Source organism: Salmo salar, chromosome 10 (genome assembly GCF_965601325.2).
Source record: "Salmo salar chromosome 10, fSalSal1, whole genome shotgun sequence".
Classification (NCBI taxonomy): Eukaryota; Metazoa; Chordata; class Actinopteri; order Salmoniformes; family Salmonidae; genus Salmo; species Salmo salar.
This window is the reverse complement of record NC_138300.1, coordinates 19171319-19190106: the sequence shown is the minus strand read 5'-3', so window position 1 is coordinate 19190106 and position 18788 is coordinate 19171319. Positions and strand designations below refer to the sequence as shown.

The 18788-nt window shown below is 41.2% G+C and overlaps 2 protein-coding genes across 3 annotated transcripts; both read right to left on the bottom strand.

The window, feature by feature from the left end:
• Positions 1–61: 61 nt before the first annotated feature.
• Positions 62–9311, bottom strand: LOC106613684 (lysine-specific demethylase RAD23A). 2 transcript variants are annotated; one of them, XM_014216211.3, is made up of 10 exons: positions 9056–9311; positions 7468–7549; positions 7265–7344; positions 6626–7011; positions 6454–6500; positions 6223–6350; positions 5750–5891; positions 3258–3499; positions 2900–3046; positions 62–2771 (listed from the first exon to the last, which is right to left on the bottom strand). In XM_014216211.3, the coding sequence occupies exons 1-10, from the start codon at positions 9122–9124 to the stop codon at positions 2658–2660; spliced, it is 1437 nt and encodes a 478-aa protein (XP_014071686.2). In that variant the 5' UTR covers positions 9125–9311; the 3' UTR covers positions 62–2657. The 2 variants fall into 2 exon arrangements, with proteins under 2 accessions (XP_014071686.2, XP_082812920.1); XM_082956794.1 differs by lacking the exon at positions 9056–9311 and adding an exon at positions 8717–8923.
• A 588-nt stretch (positions 9312–9899) lies between these two features.
• Positions 9900–14566, bottom strand: LOC106613685 (calreticulin). The gene is made up of 9 exons (XM_014216212.3): positions 14315–14566; positions 13462–13563; positions 12976–13179; positions 12649–12743; positions 12340–12549; positions 11589–11702; positions 11200–11343; positions 11019–11111; positions 9900–10866 (listed from the first exon to the last, which is right to left on the bottom strand). The coding sequence occupies exons 1-9, from the start codon at positions 14499–14501 to the stop codon at positions 10675–10677; spliced, it is 1341 nt and encodes a 446-aa protein (XP_014071687.3). The 5' UTR covers positions 14502–14566; the 3' UTR covers positions 9900–10674.
• Between the last annotated feature and the right edge of the window lie 4222 nt (positions 14567–18788).

Below are 18788 nucleotides of genomic sequence, written 5' to 3'. Positions count from 1 at the left end.
GGAAATTGTCATATTGTTTCCAGATACAAGGCCTTTTGTAGTCAATGACACCATTTTAAAGCTCTGTAAAAGCTATTTATTTGACATAACGCTGAAATAATAACCTTAAATAAACCTTCAAGTGGTGCATTTAAGGCTAAAACCCTTTTGCTTTATTGTAGTTTCAAAGAAAACAAAACAAAAAAAACCTAAAAGTTAGATGCTGAAATCATCACTCCTGTGGTTCCACAGCATGCCATAGCTCAGCTAGAGCCTCTGTTATAAACTCATGCAATTAACCAACCTTACATATCTCAGAGCAACAGTCTTCACATTAAAGTGCCTCATTTTTCAAAAGCAGAAATCAACTCCATGTACAGTCAGATACTCTGCTGGGTCAATCTTTCCCATCTACACACAAGAGAAAAATAAAAACTCATCTACGTAAAAACAAATGACATATTGACTAACAATAGACCTTTGAAAGCTGTACATGACTTTGCACAAACAAACAATTACTCTTCAACAAAACGAGACAAACCACGAGGCGTGAAAGAGTAATTACATGGATAAAAAACTTGCAGCATGATTTCTTTTGATATAATACATTAAGGATCAGGGGCAATCAAAACACACACAAAAAAGTGTCCAGAGAGAACAGAATCCTGTTATATGCTTAAAGTTATTATAAAATAATATTAGGGACATGGCTCAATTGACTTTCAGCTTCAACTAGCCTTCAACTGTTGCGCAATGATATCGAAAAAAATAACAACTATGTGGCTAAAACTTCCTTTTGTAAAATCATTTGGTACCTTACAGTGAAAGTACACCGGGGCACATCTGGAACCAAATCCAGTATTACCTACCATGTCTCATTTTACAGTGTTATAACATTTCAATATGATGACAAATCAATCACAGAACATCTTTCTTTTACAAAGAAATGTTCCCTTTGTAACAGTCAAATAAAGTGACAAAGCAACTCTCCAACATTAATATGACACTTCATTGGCAAAATATCCCAGTTCCATTTGTCTGAAGAAGACAAACATATTGGAAAAGTTGGACAGTAATGATCAGCTGAGAGAAATAAGAAGCTTTGTGGAGACAAATAATAAAACAACGGAGTGGCTGCGGATTCTGGACCCCTCTTCCCAACAGCTAAAGGTCCCGAAGCGTTTGCATGTGTGCGGAATTCTCTACTTTACGTACAGTCTCTGCTCTACTCATAGAGAACAGGCTACTCTCTGCTCTGGTGAACGGGGCTTTATTAATAAAGTTAGATCAAAGCTGAATCAATGTCTGCAACATCACATAATGACAGTATTCTACATAACAGAACCGAATATAATAGCATAGTATAACGTTACTGTAAGACAAAAAACACAAACCTAATTTCGTATGAGATTTTAAGATGATTGTGGGAAGGGTTGGATTTTTCTCTCATGTGGCCAAATCACAAGTGTGCGCCACTAGGCATAATATTTGCTTTGATTGAAACTAAGCACCATCTGCTCTAAAATTCAATCACTGTACATATTTCTAAACAACACTGTAAGCTATTTCTAAACAACACTGTACATATTTCTAAACAACACTGTAAGCTATTTCTAAAAAACACTGTACATATTTCTAAACAACACTGTAAATATTTCTAAACAACACTGTAAATATTTCTAAACAACACTGTACATATTTCTAAACAACACTGTACATATTTCTAAACAACACTGTACATATTTCTAAACAACACTGTACATATTTCTAAACAACACTGTAAGCTATTTCTAAACAACACTGTACATATTTCTAAACAACACTGTAAATATTTCTAAACAACACTGTACATATTTCTAAACAACACTGTAAGCTATTTCTAAACAACACTGTACATATTTCTAAACAACACTGTAAGCTATTTCTAAACAACACTGTACATATTTCTAAACAACACTGTATAAGAAGATCTAAATGCATATCCCCATGAAACTGATTGAGATCACAAGGTTGGTATGCAGATGCTGCATGGGCATTTCAGCGGTAAAATTTTAAGAATTCACAATTGACAGTGAGAAATGTGAAGGGGGGTTCTGTATTAGAAGAGCTGACTGTGAGTAGAGTAAAGAATCCCACACATGCGCAGAAGCTTCGGGACCTTTAGTTGTCAGAAAGGAGGGTCGAGAAATGTCGGATTCGCAGCCTCGGCCTATAAAACAAACAACACACTTGAGTTCCATGGCCATTTTGCTGGTTATGTCATTTTATCACAGGACACTCAATTATATTTTCCCAAGAGATGAGGCTCACATAACAAATATGAATCAACCAGCTAATGTATGTTTGGGGTTTTATTTGCGAGGGATTGAAAAGCAATATATGGTGAGGGCAAGCTGCCACTGTAACTCTATAGATGGACACGGCACAAGGAGCAGTAATAGCAGCAGTGAGAGAGAGAGAGAGAGAGAGAGAGAGAGCCCACGGAGATCTAACACTCAGAATGGAGAAGGCCTAGCTCACAGTAACAACACATCACGTCTTTGTCCAATGAAAAGCATCCTGGAAGACCAGTCACTTTGGGTAACCTTTTCCACTCCTTCCTTCAAAAGCACATTCTGGAGCACTATTACTCATTCTCTAGCCCTCCATTCTTCCCCTTCATGCCAACGCAGGCACGTTCACTCGTCATCAAATGTTTGTTGGAGCAGAAAATTGGCAGCTAGATTCTCGTTCTTCTCACATGCAAAATATGCTTGAATGACAAGTCCCTCTGGAAATCCCAAGGCTTTTAACTGTAATGAAAACACATTGGCAACAGTCAGCTCAGAAACACATAACCAATAACACACAGGGAGCTTACCAATAGATAACGTAATATTTAATGAGTTAAATCATAATTAGTAACCATAAATAATCCTACCCTCTCGATGGCCTCCTTCTCTTGTGGGGTGACCTGGATGTAGTTAGTCTGTGGCGCCCCCTGGGCCTCAGCTCCCTCCTCTACCATCTCTCCTCCTTGAGGCTCGTTCAGCATCTGCACAAACCTCTCCTGGTGCTGGGTAATTTGCTGCAAAGAAAGAACGTCTCCCTACTAACCCTTACGAATACAAATAGGATTTCCTTTTTAGTAGGCTAAAACAAAACAGAATCTAAACGACAGAATATCCCCAGCCTTCCATCAGTCCAGCTTGTGTCTGGAAAGCCAAGCTGATAAGCATGGCTACGTGGATGGAGAGAGACAGTATGCAGACACTGGGATGTCCGGTCTCCCCACTAACCTGCAGCAACTGGGGGTTATCTCTGCCCAGCTGCTGGAGCAGGGCAGGAAGAAGAGCTGGGTTTTTCTGGATGATCTGTCTCATCTGCTGGAATTGTGGCTGGTTCCTCAGGAACTCGAGAGGGTTCCCACCCCCAGTACCGCCACCAGTAAGCCCACCAGTTAGCCCACCAGTTAGCCCACCAGAAAGCACACCAGTCAGCCCACCAGACGAGGGGAGCTGCTGGGTTGAAGACACTGCGCCTGTTGCAAAACAAGAATGGGCACAAAGTTCAAAAACTTCTATGAAACAGAGTACTGAGCTGACAGCAGGGGCTGGCCTGCCCATTAGGAAGGATTAGGCGGCCACCTAGGGTGGCAGATTGACGAGTGCTGCATTTTCCAAACTAAACTGACCAAGACACACCTCCAACAACACATAACACCAGACATAATTCTGCCTAAAAACGATGAAAACGTATATATGGTGCCTTCAGAAAGTATTCATACCCCTTGACTTATTTCCCCCAAAATTGCGTTATAGCCTGAATTCAAAATGGAGTACTTTTTGTTCTACCCATCTATGCCTAATACCCCATAATGACAAAGTAAAAACATATTTTTTGACATTTTTGCAAATGCATCGAAAATGAAATAGAAAATAGAGACTTTACATAAGTATTCACACCCCTGAGTCAATAAGTGTAGAATTACCTTTGGCAGCGATTACAACTGTGAGTTTTTCTAGGTAAGTCTCTAAGCGCTTTCCACACCTAGATTGTGAAACATTTGCCCATTATTATTTTCAAAATTCTTCAAGCTCTGTCAAATTTGTTGTTGATCATTGATCATCATTTTTACCCATCTACCTAAAGGTGCCCTTCTTTGCAAGGCATTGGAAAACTTCCCTGGTCTTTGTGGTTGAATCAGTGTTTGAAATTCGATTGAGAGACCTTAAAGATAATGTGTGGGCTACAAAGATGAAGTAGTCATTCAAAAATCATGTTAAACACTATTATTGCACACAGAGTGAATCCATCCAACTTATTATGTGACTTGTTAAGCACATTTTTACTCCTGAGCTTATTTAGGCTTGCCATAACGAAGGGGATGACTACTTATTGACTCAAGCCATTTCAACTTTTCATTTGTAATTAATTAGTAAACATAAAAAAAATGTCTCCCCCTTTTTCTCCCCAATTTCGTGGTATCCAGTTGGTAGTTATAGTCTTGTCCCATCGCTACAACTCCCGTACGGACTCGGGAGAGGCAAAGGTCGAAAGCCGTGCGTCCTCCGAAACACAACCCAACCAAGCCGGCCTGCTTCTTGACACAATGTCCACTTAACCCAGAAGCCAGCCGCACCGATGTGTCGGAGGAAACACCGTACACCTGGCGACTGTGTCAGCGTGCACTGCACCCGGCCCAGCACAGGAGTCACTAGACTAGACGAACAGTGAAATGCTTACTTGTAGCCTACAAACTGGAGACCATATTTATGAAAATGTTATGGGACAGACCTTTTATTTTTTACATCATGCACATCTCTGATCAAATAGTCTAAATGGTGCCCTATCAAATAAAAAACGTGTTTTGATTTGAACATTACTTTGCATGGTAGCCCTTTCCTGCAGTCAATGACCAAAAGCGCCCTCTTTGGTCTCATGGGTGGAATATTATTCATATTTTTCATAATTTTATAATTAATAAATAATTCTTGTTTTTTACGACAAAAGTTTTGTTATATTTCAGTCTTCTGTGATTTATATGAAGTCTAATATTGGGATGCGAACTCAAATGTAATACATTTCAACTCTATATCTGACATGGTACAGGTGTCTTCTTTTTTTAAGGCCATAACCATGTGTGTGAGGTGTATACTTTAGTTTCAAAGTAGATTTGTTTAAGACTACCGAGAAACACTGTGTGTGACCCTGATTTAGCCCACTGCACTAAAAGGTTAACAAACACCACATCCTAAAAACAGAGCAGGTTAAAATAAAATGGACAATATGGAATAAAATGAAGCTATTCACGACTGCTGTCCGAGAGTTTCACTCCGTGGGCTAAATTGTAACGAATCAGTCATTTCAATTGTAGGCCTATTCGTCTGATCATAGCGAAGAAAACACTTCTGAGTTTCCCGCTGTGTAAACACATTGATTCTGATTGCAAATAGGTGCAAAATAACTCCTGATAAATTTGGGTAGATGATATGCAGATCTTAAATAGACAAAATGATTGGTTTTAATTAAGCCTTGATTAGGAATCAGGACTAGGCTAAATAAAGTAAATGCAACTGCCTGTTTTACAAACGGTACGACACCGTAGGCTACACTATTCTAGTTTTGCGGGGAAAGGAGGGCGTCAACTTTTTTGTATCGCCTAAGGCGGCAGAACAGCCAGGACCGGGCCTGGCAGTGTGTGTCCAGAGAAATGATTGGTTGGTATGAGAGCGACATAGGCCTGGTAAAAGAACAACAGAAGAGGGGGGGGGGGGGGGGGGGGTCTCACTGGTGGCTGCTTGTGGGGGCTGGGCTATATCTGTGGCTGGAGCAGAGGCTGGGGCAGGAACTGGGGCAGTGGGATTGAGGTTGGCCGGAGCTGTGGGTTGGAGCGCTTCCACTGGCGGAAGGTCAGCCTCGGACGGAATCCCCTGGAGGATGTGGAGAGAAGAATTTATGATCCCTCAGGAAAATGAAATAATACTAATGAAGTGCATTTATATTGATTGCTCTTTTGCAAGTGATCAAAGAGCTTCTCATTGTAATGGACATAGATGGATAAACACACCGTGAACTGTGTACAGCTTTGGGACTGAAAATCCTTTTGTATTATGTGTGCATACTGCTGTCAGATTGTCAGTAGAGTCTGGCACTGAGTTTTCAGATGGAAAAGAATGTGATGTAACGTTGGAATTGTCTCCACTGCTTCCAGGTAATAATACACTAATTTACCATGAAATCACTGATAGGAGAGAAATTCACCATTAGCAGGTACTCCACGGCTCTGTCTGGGTTGTTGTAACTGGCTCGCAGCGCTGCAATAACCTGCTCCCTTTCATATCCCATAGACATGATTTCAGACACCAGATTCTCATACGCTTGTCCTGTCACTGGCTCGCAGCGAGAGAGGGGAATAAGATACAGGGTCATAAATCAACGGGAAGACGAAGAACGATATTGTGATGTGAAAGATTAGACTAGACTCTTCATTACCCAGTATTGATGCTGCTTCTTCCAAGAGACTTAAGTCATCAACAAGGCTGTTGAGAGAAAAAGCATTGATTAAAACAGATCCCATTTATTTAAAAAAAAGCATTGATTAAAACAGACATTTATTAACAAAAAATATGCTAGCCATCCAAAATATGTTATCATATGTCAATACCTAGAGGAGGAGAGGGCTGGCGCTGTGGTGAGGGGCAGTTCGAGGTGCTCCCCGTGAGGCTTGTCCTCTGAGGGTGAGACAGGGACGGGGCATGCTGCTGTGGCAGGTGCTGCACTGGCCCCCAGAGCTTCAGGGGGAATAGAAGCAGGGGCTGGTGCAGGGGATGGGGGTGTGGAGGGCTCCACTGATTTTGTGGGGTTTGAGGCAGGGGCGGGTGTGGGTGTAGGGGAGAGGGTTGAGATCTCCATGGGGGCAGGAGAAGTAGAACAGGTAATGTCTGACAGGGACAGCCCAGAAACAACAGGAGGTGCAGGGGCGGGAGCAGGGCTAGAGGCTGGGGCTGGGGTTGCCTGAGGAGAAATCTGTGGAGGAGCTGGAGGTTTGGGCTGTAGGGAGACAACAAAAAGGACTGCCCAGAGATGACCACAGTGACTACAAACAACTATCTCATCTTTAGATAATACAAATGATAAACTCCTGCTTTTACTATCATTAACGCTGTAATGACAGTATTATTATCACATTAATGGCTGTCTTGTTTGTCCTTTATTAAGGTTTACTATAAAGGAATCATTTCCATATTATCCTCACATATGAATGGTTACCAAACAATTCATTCAAACAGTGTTGAAATCTTACCTTTGTAACCATGACCACCACAAAGTTTTTCTCATCAATTTTGTAGTCTTTTAAAGGTATGTCATCATTCAAGATTTTGCCTATAATAACCCAACAAGAAGAACCTGTTAAATTAAATATATAGGCTACAACATTCCAGATGTGTCGGATTCATATTCAAGATTACTCCAACAACGCAGTTAGAGAGAAGATGCCTCGCTTACCTGCATAGATGAGCTTTTGCCCTGCAGCTGGATAGCCAACCTTCCCTTTCTCAACCTCAATCTTCTCCTTCAGGGCTTTTACCTGCCAATAACAGAATGACAGAATGACACGCTGTTACACAGGACTAGAGATAGAGCCCATTTAGTTGTATCTCTATGGGCAGGACATTCTGATCATCTCTACTGAACCTAACATGGTGACACATGATATGTCTCATCTCAGTCATAAAGCAGAGGATTATGGGATTTGGAGTGAAAAACTGTCATTCACGTTCAGTCATTACTTCACCTTGTTGTGAGTGCTTCGAGGAAGTATACAGATACATTCATTGACAGATGCATTTCAATCGATCTACATTCCCTTATGTGATAGACCATTAATGTATTTTTAATGTTGACATGCACTACACACATTAATGATACAGTAATAAACGTTCCCGTTTTAAAACGGAGCTGTAGAGTTGCTAACCACAGTGTTGTTGCCAGTAATGTATTCTACCTGTCAGTCAATCAGCGCTAAAGGCCTAGAGAAAGAGTTTATAACACAGATACCATAGCTTGTGCACAGCCATACTTAAGGCCTTTAGTGGGCACTTTCAGTACTACTATTTACATCTAAAGGTTACACTAAAGCAATCCTGATCCCGTGGATCCTCGGGGTATGCAGGCTTTTGTTCAAGACCTGTGCTACTGCTAACACACCCGATTAAACAAATCAGGGTCTTGCTAATCAGGTGTATGTAGCTACACCTTTTTACCAGGTGAGTTGACAGGGAAAGCGTTCTCATTGACAGCAGTGCTATAGTAGAACGCAACTCTTAAGGTAGAAGAACCCTAGAGGTTACTGCTAGGTGAGGTATTCTGGTAGTTGCATTCTAAAGGGGAAACATCGCCTGTAAATTAAGCCAAGTATATAGAGCAGATGAATATGCAAAGCAGACTATGTGCTGACACTAGAAAAGTATTGAAAACAACTGTCATAATATTGTGTAATTATCTTTTTTTTTTAAATAAATTGTAATAATCGATAGCCCGCTAATTGGGTATGGCGTTATTTCTATAGAGAAAATGAATAGTTGTAATGTAGATGATATCAAATGCATATTTGTATTCATCATTACTATCATTATTATTCTAATATTATTAGTCTACTCATTTACTGTTATTGCTAGAGGTGGGTAATTTAACAGCCTCAATTATACAAAACATAAATTCGATATAGGCCTAAAGTGTATAAACAAATACACACCTTTGTCATAACAAATGTACAGAACGCCCCCCTCCACCCGATTCCTACAGTCCAGAATTAGGGGTACACGAGTGCGCCTCCGAGGTACCTATACCAGGCTCGTGAAATCTTGCATCGTCATTCATGAGCATACAGCCAAGTAATCTCTGAAGCGCAACGAAAATCGCGATTTGACACCAACACCAAACAGTTACAATGTGACATGAACAACGAAAACATGATCTAAAACAGCACCCCCCTCTCCTGATTAGATCGCATTGGCCAAGGCCCTGGTTGCTCCTAGCCCCTCTCCCCCGGCCTCAAGCGTATTTACCGGAGTCACTAACTTCCACTACTCACCGTTAGTTCTGGATCTATTTCGATGTTAAACGTTTGCTGCTGAAGCGTCTTCAACGTTATGGACAACATCTTCAAGACGATTCCCGATAATTGCCAAGTGCTTCTGTAACCGTGTTCACACCCGTTTCTGTACTGTTGCTTTTTCCACAGTAGCCTACCTAGTTCTGTGACTCAGCTATCTCGCTGTATTGGTTGTGTTGTAGTGTAGTCAGACGCCATCTACTTGCGGCCTGAGACAAGACATACTGCTAGGGGGTATACTGTACCTCGTGGATCTAAATTCCACCCATCGATGGCACGTGCATGTGATGGTTTACCCAATATCAAATACCTTCTGGTCCCACCTCTTAAAACAAAATGACTTAGTAAATTATTTTGGGGGATTTAAAAGAGCATTTAAAACATGACTGACGGAGAAATATTCATTCTTTAAAGTATCAGTCAGGGAATTGTAAACTTAGAATGGAAACAAAGAGTTTTATATATATATGTTGAGTAATGTCAAAATTGCATGCATTTAAGTATCCGTGTATGGATTGTCCCAGAATACAGTTTAGGCGAAAAGGCCAGTGTCCTCAGGATGGGAAAACACACTCAAGCATGGTCAAGAGTGTCTCTACTCATTTAAAGGTTTTGCTACTGTGTCAACTCTACTTGCCTTAGTAGTATCTCGGCCTTCAGGCAAATGTCCAGATCAGCATCACAAGACACATTTAGAGATATCCACTTTGATACTGTTGACAGAGTGTCTACAGTAGGTCTTCAACCCCATTTTAGAAATACTAAGACCAACCCATATCACAAAATCAGAAGCCATCTAACTTCTCTAGAAATACTTACAGTATTGTTGAAAGAAAAAGTTCATTTATTTACTGAAACTCAAAGACGGTGTGCCATGGGGACAGTCGCATGTTTTGAGAAACAAACAAAAAAAAGACTGAGTCACAGTTTAGATCCTTAAGTCTCATACGGTCATCTCTGCAGCTGCCATACAACTAAAGCAAGGCCTGTGGGCCAACACGTACAACACAGAGCATGGGCATGGTGGACATACAGAGGATGATTGTGGGAATAAATTAAACAGAGGTTAATAATAATGTATAGTACAGTACTGCATACAACTGTATAAAAATAAATCATTTAGAAAAAAAGTAAAGAAACGACAACTGATATGCCCCTGATTTGTTTCCCAACATAGACAACATCTGGTAAGACTGATGACAAATATGGGGAAATAATCATTTTCTTTGACACTGAAGGGATGAACTGATGGTAGCTGATGATAAAAGCAAGGGAGCCGGTGGCAGCAGCACCTAGAGCAACTGTAGGACACATGGACATGATAGACCACATTCTGAACAAAGGGGAAAATATCTTAAATTAAACTGACAGAAACTAAAAACTTAAACCCAGTTCTTCAACCCTAAACTCTTTCAAAAAAAAAGTGAACCTCTAAAAAAGGCAAACATTGCCTGCCCCTTTCCCACCCCTACACCTGAAAAATAGGTTTCCACATGAGTGCCAAGTCCATAGGGTATTACTCAATGTGATGATGCACAGCAGTCACTCCATCGGCGAGGAGATAGGGCAGGACAGACACGTTCTCTATCCGGTTTCATTTACAACTCGTCCTTGTCCTTCTTGGGATCTTCCCCTTCCTCCTCTTCCGTTGGGCTGTCATCGTCCTCCTCCTCTGGCTCATCCTCATCTTCATCCCCCTCATCATCAGCAGTGTCCTTGCTCTTCTCCTCCTCTTCTCTCGCTTTCCTCTCCTCCTCCTCCTGTGCATCCTTCATTTTCTTTTCTGGATCCTGTTTTGCGAAGGAGGAAAATGGGTCATTGAGAGAGAGTACTGTGGGACTGGTGTATTTCTGTCTTCCATTTGAAAATGAATATCAAACTGAACTCTTACTAACTTATGAAAAACAGAAACTTATTCTGAAATTAAAAAAAAAAATCCTACCTTTGTAGCTCCCCATGTCTCGTTTCCAAACTCCTCAGCCTCTTTTATATCATCACCGATCAGGAAGTTGTCAAAGATGGTTCCAGACTTCACCTATAAAAGAGACAAACAACTTTAACATCAAGCCCATAATTACCCTTCACCAACAACATTCACATTCATTGTCTGAGGTCTAACATACCTGCCACAGGTCCAGACCCAACACTCCAATGTTGTCAAACTTGTAGATGGAGGCATCGGCTGTGTACTCAGGGTTATCGATCTCAGGGTGCACCCAGGCACCTTTGTACTCAGGGTTGTCAATCTGCTTTGCCTTCCACTCTCCCTGGAAAGATAAGGCCAGATATAAGACTACCTGTGGTGCACTAGCTGTATAATGCAGATTTAAATCATGGAAGGAAAACACTATGATAGTTTAATTCTTATGAATAAGTTATTTATAAGTATATGCTATGCATACATGAGTATTCTAGAACGTATTAACATAACAAGTTTAATAAGCATTTATAACTTTATTCATGAAAGTTATATTTAAGTGTTATCAGCAACTGGTACAAACTCAGTCTGTACCTGGTACTCTGGGTTGGGAATCATAGGAGGCTCCCACTCGCCATCCATGTCCACATCCCAGTCATCAGGGATCTTAGCATCAGGGTCAGGGATGTTCTCGGGCTTCTCCCAGTCCTAGAGAGAAAGTTCAATATTAGTTACAACTTGGTCAGTGACAGAACTAAACAATGTGCTTTGGACAAAAGAGATCACTCCTGAAACTAAACCAGGACACAATAAAGGTAATTCTCATTGGCCTTAGTCCATTTATCCACTGGATATCATAAGGTGAATGCACCAATTTGTAAGTCGCTCTGGATGAGAGCGTCTGCTAAATGACGTAAATGTAAATTTACTGTTAAATGCAGGGAGAAAGACCATTTGTTAAACACAATGGGTCCATACTGTGGCAAAATCAAATGTGATACCTATCAACTCATTATAGGCTGTGCTGATTCCATTTTGTGGCCTTTATGTAAGAGTAACTAGCCTTGGGGAAACTTTGGCATCATCTGTCCATTTTACAAAGTGGATTGATGGAACTGTGTTTTTTGACTAGATGCACTGGGCTGAAGAGCGAAACAGTACTGCCTGGACACCAATGAAAACAAAAAGTACCCCACCTCTTCATTACTTTGTCATTCCCAGTAGCAGTACCTCTCCTTAGATGTTACTGTGGACTTTGCATAACATTTCTCAAACCTGATTGTGATAGGACTTATATCCATGCTGGCTTATGTTTGATCAAATCTCTTCATTCAAAGACGCTCACCTCTGGCTTGGTGTCGGTAGGGTCGTCGATTTTGGCCCTGTCGTCCCAGTCCTCTGGCTTCTTGGCCTCAGGGTCCTTGACAGTCTTTGGGGGCAAAATGTCCCAGTCATCCTCCAGAGTGCCTGACTCCACCTTCTCATTGTTGATCTTCACCTCGTATGTCTGGTCCGGGTTCAGGATCAGAGTGTACAGATGTGTCAGCTCGTCATCCTGAAAAGACAACGGGGAGAACAGCAGAGGTTAGAGGTAAGGCCTGGCAGGTAATATGCAGTAAAGGAATGCAATGCTGAGGGATTTAAAATGGCACACCTTGCATTTGATTTCTTTCTTGATGAGGTGGTTCTTGCCTTTGTAGTTGAAGATGACATGAACCTTCTTGGTGCTGTAGCCACAGATGTCAGGCCCTGTGGGATGGATGGGTAAAGAACTTAATCTATTGATTGCTAGGTCAATAAAATACAGAATCTACCAGTAAAATTCAGGCATTTCTAAAAATGTCTCACTGAATGAATGTCTCTGCTAAATGACTAAAATGTAAATGACCGAGGGTCACGAAAATAACAGAGAGGGATTCATCTCTGACTAAAAGTCACTCCTCAGTCAGAAAAACTAGTGGTGCTCTGCACACACACTCACCAAACATGATGTAATACTGCGAGTCCCCGTGCATAGCTGCCTGGTCTAGGTCTGCTGGGAAGATTTTGACATATCCGCCCCCACAGTCAATCTTCTGCTCGTGTTTGACAGTGAACTGGACCACCAGGGACTTTCCCTCGTTGCTGAAGGGTTCAAAGCGGCTGGAGAGAGCATAGAAACGGGCATCCTGGCTGGTCTGGAGACCTACGAGACAGGTAAGACACATTAGCATCAGTAGGTTTAATTGCACCCAGGTATAGGAAGTGAGTGATGCATAATGATACAGTACTGTGTGTCATGTGGATTACATTTTGATTAGGGTTGAGACTAGAGAATACATTTTACATTTAGAACAATCCACAATCTAAGGAGCCATTTGCAACCATTTGGCATATGCAAACTCAGACTTAGTGAAGGATCTGGAAAAATCACCATATTGAAACATCTTGCCGTGATCAAACTACAATATATTCCCATTCAGCTCACCTTTATCGGCCTCAGCGTCACCATAAAACTTCCCAGCAGTCAGTTTCCACTCGCCATAGTCTGACTTGTGCTCTGATACAAGCCACCGACTCTTCCATGCATCTGAAAACAACATTTACAATCTGATTAGTCAAGATCTAGGGAAGTCTCTCGAGTGGCGCAGCGGTCTAAGGCACTGTATCTCAGTGCTAGAGGAGTCACTACAGGCCCTGGTTCGTTCCCGTGTTGTACCACAACCGGCCGTGATCGGGAGTCCCATAGGGTGGAGCACAATTGGCCCAGCATCGTCCGGGTTAGGGGAGGGTTTGGCCAGGGTATGCCGTCATTGTAAATAAGAATTGGTTTTTAACTGACTAGTTAAATAAAGATCACATGATTGAATAAATACTGCAGGCTGTCAAAGAAGCCAAGTGAAAGAACTTCTTATGATCAGATCAGTGCACTGCTGAATCATATACTTTGAGAAGAAAAACACAAATTTGTTTCCCTTTGATACTATTACAAAATGTATTTTTCTAAATAAAAGAAGGTGTGTGTCTTCTACACAGTGATCGCTGTAAAAAGGCTGACCATAATGATATTTTATGATATCCATTCCCTTTAAAGATGCCCTGACGAACAGGGTGTACAGCTCATGTTCCACATTACAGAAAAGTTGTTTCAACAATAAAAATGACATAATGGAGTCCATAGCCTGGATATTGACTATTCCACACATAAAGAACATAGATGGTTGATTAAAATATCAAATTGATCTAGACAAGAGGTACGGTATGGGCCCTTGATCCCCAAACCATTTTCTATCATATAGAAACATTTTAAGAATGATCAGAAAAGCAAAAGGCACATTTACCTCCATCCTGAAATTGTTCCTTGAAGTATACAGTAGCGTCAATGGTGACAGCTACCGATGCAAAAACTGCTAATATTGCCACTGCGACCCTCATGCTTTCACCGTACCGCTGTACAGGTAAACTGTGTGTGTTGCTTTTCACGGAAAGTCGGTTATAAACGCTGAAGGAAACAGGTAATATGATCATTTATAATTCCCTATTCCTGCACAGATGGCCGTGGCTCATTGGACGAGATCTTGTCCAATGAAATGAGACCACGATTTATCTTTCGGAAGTGCTCGGATTACACATCGGCTCGAGGCCGAAGTAGTCCCTCACCACCGGTCTGGCGTCAAATTGCCCAATCCCAAATTTTAACCTATAACAGCTGACCCTGGACCAGCGGTTAGAGGCAAATTCTAAAACTCCTCCACATCGAAGAGCGGGCCATATTTGAAATCATTTCTCTGAATTTGCGAGGAGCAATGATAGTGGACAGAAAATATTGTTTTATGTTGTGGAAATATGTAAGATTGTGGATGAACATTAATTTATTTTGGGAACCAAGTGTGATTATTCAAATGTGCATTGTGTCCAAATGTTTCCCTAAAATCCTAACAAAATACAACTTTCCACACCGCAATAAAGTAAATTAAACGTCATACACCCTTGCTCAAGGTTGACACACACACCACGAAATCATGTAACACAATAAAGCCTTTCTTGGTCACTAACCATAAAACTCAGACGTCATGACTTCATAGGGATAATCTCAGTTGCATCCTCCTCGTGTCCGCTCTCCTCGCCTCCTTCTTAAACCCATTGGATGAGAAAGTCAGAGGTCCCGCCCCTCTAACCTTCTCCTCTAATGGGTTTTGAGGAGGCGAGGGGAACGGACGCACGCAAACTGCCTTTTCTCATGCAGGTTTCCGTAGAATGTGCCGACGCGTACAGATTCTCCATTATTTTCACCAGATACACTAGGGGCCGCTCTGAAAATGAAAATAAATGTATTAAAAAATGGAAGGCAGTCGGGACAATTCCAGCCAAGGAGAGTTAAGATACGCGCATAAACAACAGCCACAAAGTCAAAATTGGCTAGGCCTATCGTAAAAATGAATGAAAACAAAAATTCGTTTTTTGGTTTTGATTTAAGGTTAGGCATAAATTTAGCACTGTGGTTAAGGTTAGGTTTAGAATCACATTTTAAGAAGAGAAACGATAGAAATAGGCGGCTTTATGACTTTATGGCTGTGGTAACTAGTGACGACCAGGCCCAACTCCGATATAGAGTGTTATTTCTCAAAGTTGCCTGGATGTCATGTGTCCTACTTATATCAGTGCACTCGTAACAACCTAATCATTACGAAACTTATATTCGATCAAATAAACCACACTTAGGAAATAATACATTCCATGTTTTATTAACCAAATTCGACACTCTTTGACCTCCATACAAAAAACGCCACCTGCTGGAGAAGACCGATTTTGGGCCCAATGATCTCTCTGGTAAACCACGACTCGTCCCATGGGTATGAGGGTCGCTGTTTACTGAAGTTGGACACAGTGTAATTGCTACAAGGTTAATCTCAAAACGGATACATCTAATCAGGTGGATACATTGTAACTACGCAATTGTGTACGTGTTGTAGCCTACATGACCCAGTGTACTGTACATTTAGGCTTCTTACTAGGCTAAGTAGCTAATTTACTGGATTTTCTTTAACTGCCACGATAAGCATAGCTTTGCTGTTTCCAAAATTCTCGATTCATGCATTTATTATATGATCAAAACGACGAACAACTAAAATGATAAGCAGACAAAATGTATTATTGAATAGTTAGCTAGTTGAACCAGCTAACATACACTTTACGTATATACAGTTGAAGTCGGAAGTTTATATACACCATAGCCAAATACATTTAAACTCAGTTTTTCACAATTTCTGACATTTAATCCTAGTAAGAATTACCTGTTTTAGGTCAGTAAGTATCACCACTTTACTTTAAGAATGTGAAATGTCAGAATAATAGAGAGAATTATTTATTTCAGCTTTTATTTCTTTCCTCACATTCCCAGTGGGTCAGAAGTTTACATACACTCCATTAGTATTTGGTAGCATTGCCTTTAAATTGTTTAACTTGGATCAAACGTTTTGGGTTGCCTTCCACAAGCTTCCCATAATAATTTGGGTGAATTTTGGCCCATTCCTCCTGACAGAGCTGGTGTAACTGAGTCAGGTTTGTAGGCCTCCTTTCTCGCACACACTTTTTCAGTTCTGCCCACAAATGTTCTATAGGATTGAGGTCAAGGCTTTGTGATAGCCACTCCAATACCTTGACTTTGTTGTCCTTAAGCCATTTTACCACAACTTTGGAAGTATGCTTGGGGTCATTGTCCATTTGGAAGACCCATTTGCGATCAAGCTTTAACTTCCTGACTGATGTCTTGAGATGTTGCTTAAATATATCCACATAATTTTCCTACCTCATGATGGCATCTATTTTATGAAGTGCACCAGTCCCTCCTGCAGCAAAGCACCCCCACAACATGATGCTGCCACCCCCGTGCTTCACGGTTGGGATGGTATTCTTCGGCTTGCAAGCGTCCCCCTTTTTCCTCCTAACATAACAATGGTCATTATGGCCAAACAGTTCTATTTTTGTTTCATCAGACCAGAGGACATGTCTCCAAAAAGTATGATCTTTGTCCCCATGTGCAGTTGCAAACCGTAGTCTGGCTTTTTTATGGCTATTTTAGAGCAGTGGCTTCTTCCTTGCTGAGCGGCCTTTCAGGTTATGTCGATATTGGACTCATTTTACTGTGGATATAGATACTTTTGTACCGGTTTCCTCCAGCATCTTCACAAGGTCCTTTTCTGTTGTTCTGGGATTGATTTGCACTTTTCGCACCAAAGTACGTTCATCTCTAGGAGACAGAACGCGTCTCCTTCCTGAGTGGTGTGACGGCTGCGTGGTCCCATGGTGTTTATACTTGCGTACTATTGTTTGTACAGATGAATGTGGTACCTTCAGGCGTTTGGAAATTGTTCCCAAGGATGAACCAGACTTGTGGAGGTCTACACATTTTTTTATGAGGTCTTGGCTGATTTCTTTTGATTTTCTCATGATGTCAAGCAAAGAGTTTGAAGGTAGGCCTTGAAATACATCTACAGGTACACCTCCAATTGACTCAAATTATGTTAATTAGCCTATCAGAAGCTTCTAAAGCCATGACATCATTTTCTGGAATTTTCCAAGCTGTTTAAAGACACAGTCAACTTAGTGTATGTAAACTTCTTACCCACTGGAATTGTGATACAGTGAATTATAAGGGAAATAATCTGTAAACAATTGTTGGAAAAATTACTTGTGTCATGCACAAAGCAGATGTCCTAACTGACTTGCCAAAACTATAGTTTGAGACCTGGCAGTGTGGTGCCAGGACATCAACCTCTCCCTCAATGTGATCAAGACAAAGGAGATGATCGTGGACTACAGGAAAAGGGGGGCTGTGCACACCCCTATTGAGAGCTTCAAGTTCCTTGGTCTCCACATCACCAACCAACTATCATGGTCCAAATACACCAAGACAATCGTGAAGAGGACACCACAACACCTGAAAAGATTTGGCATGGGTCCTCAAATCCTCAAAAAGTTCTACAGCTGCATCATCGAGAGCCACCTGACTGGTTGCATCATCGCCTGGTATGGAAACTGTTCGGTCTCCAACCGCAAGGCGCTACAGAGGGTACATCACTGGGGCCAAGCTTCCTGCCATCCAGGGCCTTTATACCAGGCGGTGTCAGAGGAAGGCCCTAAAAATTGGCAAAGACTTCAGCCACCCTAGTTATAGACTGTTCTCTATGCTACCGCACGGCAAGCCAAAAGGCTTCTTAACAGCTTCTACCCTCAAGCCATAAGACTGCTGAAAGCTAATAAAATGGCTAACCAGACTATTTGCATTGACCCCCCCTTTTAAATATATATATTTTAAACTTTTTCTTTACTCTGCTGCTACTCGCTGTTTATTATCTATGCATAGTCACTTTACCCCAACCTACACGTACATATTACCTCAATTACCTCAACTCACCTGTACCCCTGCACATTGACTCGGTACTGGTACCCCCTCTATATAGCCTTGTTATTATTATTTGATTGTTACTTTTGTATTTTTATATTTAGTTTATTAAGTAAATATTTCTCTTATTTTTCTTAAAACTGCATTGTTGGTGAAAGGCTTGTAAGTAAGCATTTCACAGTAAGATCTACAGCTGTTGTATTCGGCGCATGTGCCAAATACGATTTGATTTGATTCAAAAGATGACCCAGAGCGTTATGTGGCCAAAAGAACAACCAAAACACATGGAGATCCACTAAGTCCACCACTTAATACACTCAATGCTTGGTAATTTAGTTACCTACCCCAAAATCCAACAATCGTGGCCAGAAAGTATACACAGAATGTTTGACATTCTTGTTGTTATCTCC